This window comes from Choristoneura fumiferana, chromosome 26, assembly GCF_025370935.1.
Source record: "Choristoneura fumiferana chromosome 26, NRCan_CFum_1, whole genome shotgun sequence".
NCBI lineage: Eukaryota > Metazoa > Arthropoda > Insecta > Lepidoptera > Tortricidae > Choristoneura > Choristoneura fumiferana.
Genome location: NC_133497.1, coordinates 8682451 through 8693125, shown reverse-complemented (window position 1 = coordinate 8693125; position 10675 = coordinate 8682451). Strand labels below are relative to the sequence as shown.

General features: G+C 36.0%; 2 protein-coding genes across 2 annotated transcripts; one reads left to right on the top strand and one right to left on the bottom strand.

The window, feature by feature from the left end:
- Nucleotides 1–405: 405 nt before the first annotated feature.
- Nucleotides 406–5049, bottom strand: LOC141443066 (leucine-zipper-like transcriptional regulator 1). Its single transcript, XM_074108279.1, has 4 exons — nt 4963–5049; nt 4701–4857; nt 1138–1309; nt 406–546 (listed from the first exon to the last, which is right to left on the bottom strand). Exons 2-4 carry the CDS (start codon nt 4841–4843, stop codon nt 406–408), a joined length of 456 nt encoding a protein of 151 aa, XP_073964380.1. The 5' UTR covers nt 4844–4857; nt 4963–5049.
- A 604-nt stretch (nt 5050–5653) lies between these two features.
- On the top strand, nt 5654–8981 carry LOC141443064 (ran-specific GTPase-activating protein-like). The gene is made up of 4 exons (XM_074108278.1): nt 5654–5853; nt 5984–6181; nt 7717–7951; nt 8719–8981. Exons 1-4 carry the CDS (start codon nt 5842–5844, stop codon nt 8979–8981), a joined length of 708 nt encoding a protein of 235 aa, XP_073964379.1. The 5' UTR covers nt 5654–5841.
- Nucleotides 8982–10675: the final 1694 nt, after the last annotated feature.

Sequence of the window (10675 nt, the reverse complement as noted above, 5' to 3'; positions counted from 1 at the left end):
AATCGTCAGTCTTTTGAATAGCTGTGGTAACCTAGAGGTTTGGGCGAGATGGCCTCTCAAGCAGCTCGTGGGTTCGAACGGTGTACCAATTTTATTTCAAGTCAATCCATGGATGGACTTACCTTGGATTTTTGATGAAGGAAAAAGTCGGAAGGAAACCTGTGTAGGCTTGCGAAGCAGTTTAGTTGTGTATGAGAAATTCCCAAACCACTCTGTGGCCGCGTGAGAACTACATCCAAACTTTCTCGTACTGAGAGGCGGTCTGTGCCCAGCAGTGGCGTGTATGTAGATGATGAGATGATGCCGTATATCTCGTATATCTTTTGAGTTAGGCAAACATCATCTGCTTCTATAAGCACATAGTTTTCTCATCACAATTTCATCCATGAAGAGGTTAAATAATACTTACTGTCCCATAAATTTCCACTGGACCCACTGAGCGCTAGGGAATTTGTACTCGAACAGGTCGTTCTTGTTGGTCAAGTTGGAGTTGGCTAGGATGTCCCCAGTGTACCCACCAAACACGAACATCGAGGAACGGTGTACCTGGAGAAATTGAATATTCAATATGTGAAAACATATATTAAAATCTAACGGTAATTCCTAATATTTCCTACTAATATTATAAATGCGAAATTCTGTTTCTTGTGTATGTTTGTTACTCCTTCACGCCTAAAAGGTTGGACGGATTTGGATGAAATTTGTTATGAAAATAGCTGGAATAACAAATAGGCTACATTTTATCCCGATATTCCCACGGGGTCGGGAGAAAATCTCGAAAAATCACCCGCTAGATGGGACTGCTTTACACAAGTCCATCTCGCGCCAAGATTTTATTTAATATCAATTGTATAATGTAGTTGATCGGTTTGGTGTACCTAATGTTTATTTTATTTTCTTAGATATTTTTTTTCAGCCAAGCGCATGTTTACAACCAAATATGATTGATTTGTATCATATTGTACAGGAGGTAACATCGCATTTTTGCGTAGATTTATGTGGTCGATTTATGCACTATGCAGGGACAATGCAACATTTGCAAGGATCAATTGTCCGCGAAAGGTTTAAAAGACAGATAGACAGACACGCCAGTCCAGTCCAATTTGGGCTGGTGAAATAGCTAAAATGGTTACTTACAACAGCAGAGTGATGGTATCTCGGGGCCGGCGGGGTGCCCATATATCCGGTTCTTGTCCAGGATTTCTCGCGGATGTCGAACCGGATCAGGTCATTGAGCATGGATTTGCCGTTGTCTCCGCCGAACACGTAGATGGCGTCTTTGTACGCCACGGCAGTGTGCTTGCTGCGTCTGTGGATCGTTTTAGCAAATTATTATCTGTGGTCGGGAATTTGGTTGCGTGCCGCGGGATATCGAAGGAAAGAAAGAAAATGCATTTATTTAACGTCATCGCAATCACAGAACAACTTACTTAGCATAATTTAATAGAATAGTTAATATGGATACGCCACTAACTCTTAAAAAATATATTATTCAAGATATTATATTTTTAAAATACACACATTGATAAAATCACGAGCAATTCCCAACGGGGTAGGCAGAGACTACATCCTTCCACTTGCTACGATTCTGGCACACAACTCTCGCTTCCTCTACATTCATCAATCTTTTCATGCATGCCTGTCGGTTTAGAGTGCTCCTGACCAAACATTTCTTCAGAATTTTTAAAATACACGACATTTAATAATCACCATTGTCTATAAAGACATATTAAAATAAACCTTATATTAGTTTATTATTAAGCTATAAAAAACTTTATTCATCATAGTAGCCCTGACAAAGACCTGTTACAAATCAACATAAGATAAAACACATTTTGGTTCCTAACAACAGGAAAGCCAGAATCCTGCAACATATCCATATTAGCATAACCAACCAATTGATCACCAATTATTCTATTGTACTATTATCAGCCTTTATTCAGATAATTTATTAGGTTACAATTCCCTTAAATAACTTCTTTTTCTTTCCTTGCTGGTTGTAAGATTTGAATAATTTGAACTGTCTGGGCTGTTTGAGTCAAATTTCCCACCCCATTCCCAAAACCCTCTCTGTCCCCAGCAGCTATCCCAACCCAACCCAACCCAGCCCAAAAACTTGAATAAATGTCAATATAGCCCAAATAAATATTGACAGTTGAAAAGAGAAATTGACTAAGCGATTTTCTTTTAGGATAGTGAGTTATGTACATATTCATTTTTTGGTACCCTTTTTGGTATCCTGCCGTGTCACCAAGTAACATAGTTTTAGTGCTAGTTCTTAGTCTTAGTTTTAGGTGGTACTTATGGAGCCAAAATAAACCTTTCTTTCTTTCTTTCATCAGCCTATGTTCGTCCACTGCTGTTGAGTGGAGACCACGGATTGGTAAACATAGCGTAGGACATCCTCAGACACAGTGGAGCAATGATTTTTGCAGGGTGGCTGGCAAGAGCTGGATGAGAGTGGCCGAGGATCGTGCTCAGTGGCGTGCCATGGGAGAAGCCTATGTCCAGCAGTGGACGAACATAGGCTGATGACATACATATTCAAAATCAGTTAATTTTTCTCTGTCGTTTGAGCTGTCTCAAAATCCACAAAAGGTTGCTTAGTCAACTTCTCCTTTCAACCATCAATATGTAAATATACATGAATCACTACTTGAAAGGAATTATTAAATAAATCATATATGTATACACGTAATTAATTATCTTAACTCTTGATTATCTTTTAACAGTAAGTTAGGCGATAGTGTAGTCGTGGGTCCTTCTTAGAAGTAACTAGTTACGTTATGAAATAGCCACATGAATAGAGCAAACGGGATTTAGAATAAAGAATAAAATTACTGTCATTTTACTCAAATTTTGTTTTTATTCTCTTTAGTAACAAATTCAAATAGTAATGAAGCTGGACAAATAATTAAGAACGATTTATTGAACGGTTCGAAAGTTTTTTTTATTTGAAACTTAGATTAACTAAATCACACTAACGTGAAGTTTGTACAGAAAAAAAAAGCAATGTTATACATTTTAACTAAAATTAATAGTTAGTAGCATGTCCACGGCTTTTTATTACTGCCTTACACCGGCGAGGCATTGAATCTATCAATTTTTGACATTTCGCAAGAGAGATAGAGTTCCATTCTTCTAAGAATACGTCATACAGTTCTCTTAAATTGCCACACTGTCGATTTGAAACTTTTTTCTTGACTTCGCACCAAAGATGCTCTATTGCTCTAAGATCGGGGCTGTTGGCTGGCCAATCTAAGACAGAAACTGATTGCGATGTGAGGAATTCCTTAACTGTACGTGCAGTATGCTTGGGACCATTGTCGTGCTGGAATGTCCAAATAACCGGAAGCACGCCTTCAGCATATGGTAACATTGTTTCTTCCAGTATGTTTTTGTATTGAAATTGATCCATGTTTCCTTCTATCAGCCTAACAGGTCCAACACCATGTCCAGAAAACATCCCCAAATTTTTACATTTCCCCGCCATGCTTTAAAGTTACTTTTGTGTACTTTGGGTCGGATGCTTTATTTGGAGGCCGTTTTACATATTGTTTGCCATCAGAACATACCCTATTTATTTTTGTCTCGTCAGAAAAAAGAACGTTTTTCCACTGTCTGACTGTCCAGTTTTCATATCTTCTTGCAAATGCAAGCCGGGCTTGCCTATGACACCGTTTCAACATAGGCACCTTCCTTGCTATCCTTCCGTGCAACTTTTCTTCCACCATACGCATTCGAATACTGCGTGCCGAGATTGCTGAAGGGTTGTTTTCGCCAAAATATTCTTTTCTCAACTCATTAGACCCTTTAAAAGAATTTTGTTTTGCCAAACGAACGATATTTCGATCATCTCGACGAGATGACTTTCTTTGTCTAGGTACACGCGGAACATTTGAAGTAGTTTGATACGTAGCAAAATGCTTTATGGCGTGGAAAACCATAGTTTTTGAACATTGCAGATGATCGGCTATGTGTTTATACGACCAATTCTTGTCGCGTAGTTTTAGTATTACTTTTCTTGTAGATTTATCACAACTTTTATTTTTCCTCGTTGTTTTTATATGAAGCAATCGCCTTTAAGACTTTTACGGCACTAAATGGCGCAAAATTATTCAAATAATAACCTAAAACCACAAAGCGGCGGTCCGTTCTCTATTTAAATTTGAATAAAAATAAACTATTCAGCGTTCTTAATTATATGACCAGCCAGTAAGTAGTAATACTAGGTTTAGATGTAATATATAAAGTTTATCTATTTATTTTTTAGCCAATTATATGTATAAATGAATTTACCGCTAGTAAGGAAAAGTTTTACGATACCGAGAGAAGTACAAAAATATACATACAGTTAGTAACACTTGTCAGTTTGAAAAATCTTCTCTATAAAAATCGTTCTAATTATATGACCACAACTGTATATGTATACACCCGATTAATTATCTTAACTCTTGGTTATCTTTAAACAGTAAGTTAGGCGACTAGTGTCTTAGAGAAATTAATTTCATTTGACCTGTAGATTGCCCCCTTAAAGTTAACCGATATCAAAAATAACACTGTGTATATTTGGGTCACCATACTATAATGAAAAAATAAATAAATGAAATTGATTAAAATACACTTGAAATCATGGTAAGTTATGTTTTTTAATCAAGAACGAAAAAAAGAAATACCTATGATAGTCACTATATTCTTACCTGGCTCCTACAAACTCATAGCACTCCGACATCCTCTTCCATTTGTGGACAGTCTCAAAGGGGCCAAACTCCATCCGAAGGCTGATATCCAGCTCATTCGGATTCCGCAGCTGCTCTGTTATCATCTTTGCTATATTTTGCATTCAGGCGGCTTTTTCTAAAAACAATTGCAGCTCTCACTGATTATTTATAGACACAACTGCAACTAGTGAATTAAATTAAAGTACCTAATAGAAAAATATTTTATCAGAATGCTTACTACCTAGTTCAAACCTTGTATACTGGTCAAAATGAGCATGGCCTAACAAATTTATTTCTAAGCCGGAACTGTCTGTATAGCTAGTTGACGCTGAAGCTAGAAACCTACTTTTTCCCTGTATCTATTCCGAGAAAAAGGAACAAATCCTAAAATAAACATCACACGGAAATAGGTCGCTAAATCTAAATGACTACATACTTGAATCCTCTATTTATGAATGTTAATTATTGCTCCTTTCGTCGTTGTGTGTTAATTTATTATTGATATAGTGAGAAAGAAAGTGATTGCACTTACATTTTGCACTGTATCAACAAAACTGGAGACAACCACAATCACCACAACCCCCGATACAAATAAACAAATTTTTATCAATGAATGAATGGAATCCGTCTGTAGTAGGATGGAATTGATCACAAACGTCAAAATCAAAATGTTTATGGAAAGGGGTTATTGATAAAGAACTTTAAAATAATGGACAAAGGATCCTTTTTCGACTAAATTACTATTCTTTTCTTTGCAAGTTTTTTTTAACGATCATCACGGATGGAAGCGTTTTGACCAAAACTGACGGCTGGCCATTGCGCGCTGGATCGGCTGGACCGTGCTGGAGAGTGTAAAGTGAGATTATTTCGTTCGGAAATTTGAAATGATCGATGTTGCCAGCAACAAATAAAATCTTTTGTGAGTTTTGTTTACACTCAATTCCCGAACGCAACATTTAAGAGAACTAACGCAACGCAATTGACGGGTTTTTAATAAAACATTTTCATTGTTTCCATCCTATTTTTCTGCAAATAACTTAACAAATAGGATCGCTATTGAATATTAATTCAGTATTCGGAATTAAATTTAGTGTCTGTGAATTCTTGGATCAGATTTATAATGTCTTCACCGGTAAGTTATATCAGTACCATTCAAATTTGTAAACGGAAAAAATTGCAACGGATTGGAGTTTTTTCCGTTCCCTGTGTGAAATTAGACATAGAAAGATTTTAAGCTAATCTCTACTATTTTTACTTTATAGGCTGAAGAAAGTTTGAGGCGTAACAGCGAGAGTGAGGCTGGCGACGCGGAAACGCCTGAACAAGAGCATGATCCCCATTACGACCCCATCGTGTCTCTGCCGCTTGTCGACGTAAATACCAACGAGGAGGATGAGGAGGAGCTCGTCAAGATCCGCGCCAGGCTCTACAGATACGATACAGCGGACCATGAATGGAAGGTAAGCAACCTTCATATCTATGCACCATGTAAAGCTCAGTTTCTTCTGAGCTTCTTCTATCAAATCAATTAGACTTGAAATAAATGTAATTAAGAAAATTGCACTTTTGCACATTTTTTTTAATTGCTCTTGTGCACAATTTTTTTAAATTGTTTTAATATTTTTAATGAGTTTTAATTTTTTAAAGTGCAAAAGCAGAAATTGACTAACTTTTGTTAAGAAATCAGACCTCTTATTTGATTAAGAAATCATAACTTAATCTGTTTTAATATTTTCATAACGCAAAAAAAGCAGCCAAGTTTTTTTAAGGTTATGTTATTTTTAGAATTTAGTAGTGACAAAAATGTTACAAAATGTGATTTAATAAGTAGATTGGTGCATTGTTTCACATATTTCGCCAAAACTTTAAATATTGTGCAATTAATTGATTTTTCTTCCCCTCTGGTTCCACTTCAAACCCCTCCCCTCCCCCCTTATAAAAATCAATATGTAATGCACTAATGCAATGACAGCTTTACTATATGTGCATATTTATAAAGAGTGGCAGTCTATTTAAAATTTGTTATTCATTATTGAGCAAATAAAACCATTTTATTTCATAAACCTATCATGTTTACACACAGAATGGAATATTATTAGTCCATTTCATTCAATTTTAAAACTAAATCAGATTTTGTTTAGCACAAAGTGTATTGTGGAAATTCAAATATTTCAAATTGTGTCAGTTTCATTTTAAGCATGGAAATGTTACCATGTACTTATTATATCAAAAATGGAGGCTGTATATATATTTCAAGCATTGGATAAGTTCATATTTTCCCAAAACCCAAGTTATGTGACTACTCTAAAAGGTAAAATTTCACTAACTAATTTAGTGAGTGATTACAGACAGGACAGGTGAAATTGAAATAAAAGCTTGTAAAATTGAAATTACTTACTTACATTGGAGTACATCTGTATAACTTCATAATTAAATTGCTTACAATACCTGCCTTACTTTTTACTAAAGTTTATGAGATAGTTGCAAGTTTACTTTTTTCTCTAATTTGTATTTTATTATTCATCACACTTACTCGTAAACAGTGTCGAAACATGCAGGCTACCTTGGTTGCAACCCCCGAAATAAAGCCCTCAACCTTAGTAAATGAGTCATTGCCTGTTCTAATTTTCATGTCATGAAGCCCAAGGTCGGTAAATGAGTTTGTTACCGCATGGCGTACTGCTGCTCCGTGCGCGCGCTGCACACGCACGCCATGCACATGTTACGGAGGGGGGGGGAGAGGGCGGCGGGGATCTGGCGCTGCCAAGAGCGTAGTCAGCAGTATTGGCAATTTTTGAAAAAATATTACTTTTTCTTTAGAAATATACAATTTCACTCGCAAATGTGATGAAAAACATAGAATGTCGCACGGGCGGTACTAGAATTACGAACATCGATTCATTAAAGCTTCTAATAGACTCTCGTTCGTAATTCCTTATTTACCGCCCTTAAGACACAATGTACTGTAGTAGTTACTACAAATTTTCAATTACAGGAGAGAGGCACAGGCGACATCAAATTGCTTCGTCACAAAGCTAACAATACAGTGCGGGTGGTCATGAGGCGTGACAAAACCCTCAAGGTTTGCGCAAACCATTTCATCACACCGGATATCAGGATGAATGTGCACTGCGGCTCCGACAAGGCTTTCAATTGGTCAGTGTTCGCTGACTTTGCTGATGAGACCATGAAGCAGGAGCTGCTGGCTATTAAGTTTGGAAATCCTCAGAGTAAGTTCCATTTTTAACTATCTATATAAAATGAGTAATATGGTTGACTGATAGACAGAAACATACAGCCTAAATACTGGAGCTAAAGACTTGAAGTTTAGAGAATGCTACAAATACAAGGACAGTATGCTGTTAACAACCAATTGCGTTTGATGTTCTGAAATAACGCAAACTTGAATTTTATTGCTTTTAAGTAGGCCTAAGGTTCTATTTTGTGACAGTAAACTCAAGTATGTGGAAACAAATAACAATGTTCTGAAATGTTCAGTTGGTAGTAAAAAAAGTAATTTCATGAAGAACAATAAAACTTTTGTGCAAATTCTAGAGATATTTAAACAGTCATAAAACATTTTTCTTATTGGGTTAATATATTGTTAGCAGTTTCTAGCTAGCCTATAATCTATACCAATAAAACAGTAATGTGACTGGCTATTTAATAATCAATGAGCAGCCTAAACAACTGGAATCATCAAAATTATATCGATGCTACACAATATAAGTGCATATCGTGTACACAGGGGGGCCTGGAAATTTTTCAAATTGCATTGGGTTTAGCCAAGCTAATATTTTCGTCCCGAATGAAGTCTCAGGTTCATAAATGATTTTGGGATGAAAATTATTATTGGGAATATAATTTCAATCATTGGCACCCAGTTTTTGGCTGATTCTTTACCTTTCTTATGAATATTATGTTAAACTAGTAATAATTGCAGGGCACTATGAACTGGCTTTGCTCTCCTATTAATTGATTGTATTATTAATCACAGATGCAGAGCTATGGAAGGCGAAATTCGCTGAAGCTCAAGAAATAGTTAGGACCAAATGCAGCTTGTACACCCAAGACCTGTCTTCCGATGACGAGAGCAGCATCACTAGGAGCGAGGACACTGACACTCCGGAACCCAAGAGCAATGAGAAGACGGACGAACCAAAAACAACTGAGAAACCAGATACAGACTCTGACGGTGTTGTCCTTAAGTTGAAAGAACTTAAAGTGGAGAGTGAAAATCAGAATAATATGTTAGTTTGAGAGGCTTGGCTGTAACACGTTTGTAATTGTATCCTCTACCATTCCCTTTATCAATTTATTAAAAATATTCCCAATATGTAAGGAACACTCTAAATTACTTTAGTTTGTTATTAATGAGATTTGTGTCAAATGTTGACTGTGGGCTTTGAAATTTAACTGAGTCATAGGTTTTTGAAATAGGTCTGATGATATCTGTTATTTCCATAGGCTTAATTAAACGTCTTCTGCCCAGTAGATTTTCTAGGTGGGCAGAATTTTGTAAGTTTGGCAGTGTCAACCGAATCAGCCAAAATAAGTGGTCTGTCGATTATTCGCGCTGTCATCGTTCATCCACATTACCTCTCATATTTCGTTTTCTAGATTTTTTTTACCGTACAACGGCAAAAACTACTAGACACTGGCAAAATTATCCTCCGATGGACAGAGCCATATTTTTCTAAAGAAACAACAACAAACAAGTGGTCTGTCAATTTTTAAACAAGTTCCTATCAAATGAATATGTTGCTAAAGTCAAACTTTCAAATTGACAGATAGGTCTATTGGCATTATTGTTTTATGACATGCAAACGATTAACGACTTTAGGGTGGTAGACCACATATTTTGGCTGATGGTACCTATAGCAACTAAAATTTGTCGCGCTATTGGCCGGCTGGCCGATCAATGCGTTGGCGGGGGAAATCAAATACCTTGGCGGGCATCTTTGTGGCCCGCGGGCTTGGGTTTGGCTAACCTCGTTTTCATTTTAAGGTATACAGGAAAATTATTTGGAAACACTGCTGTACTTAGATGCTTGCTTGATAGTTTCGTTAGTGCTCTACAGTATCAGCAATTACTGATTATTTACAATGTGGTTGATAAAGAAAAATCATTATCCTTATTCTTTGGTCAAGAGTTGTGAACAAAAACAAAGACTGGAAAATGATACAGTTATTGTGTCAATTTACAACAGTGTTATCGTTGAATCAAATGAAAGTGTATATTTATACTTTATATGTTTGTTTCGATCTCTTGTCACTCTATAAAGTCATATTGTAGCCAAAATTAACATATAATGTAATTTCTTTTTTATTTTGTTTTGTTTGCTGTGGGTGTTGGTACAGTACGTACCTATAAGTACCCAATGGCAGTTATAACTCCAAGTAGATGTTCGTTAAATAATATTGGGCAATATTCTGTAAACTGGTTGTTTATCAGAGTTTTTGAGAAACAGAGTTCCACCTTTTTTATATATATGTTTGTTTGTGAAACGCATTTGAATATACTGTCTGAAAAATCATCATTTAGTGAAGTTAATATCAAATGAATGAGTAAAGTCCTTCGTAGTGCCCAAATCTTTATTATTGCAAATTACAAACAACTAACATTTCCAGACTGCATAACTCATGGTAATAACCAACACTAGGTGAAATTAATTAACAAACTACTAAAGAGCTATTAAATGTAACATAATATATCTGAATGTGACGGAATAGGGAATATGCAACGATTTTTTTATATGTTTAAAAATATCTTTATTGTTTGACAAACAGAATTGAGGAAGAATTTTTTTAAATAGTGTTTAAAATACGAATATATGGACATTTTAAATTGTCAACTAGGCAGAGTTCCGACTGACATCATATGCCACACGACAACCTTTAAAGTCCATACTAAATTTCATTATTTTAGAAAGAGATGAAATGCTAACTTCATC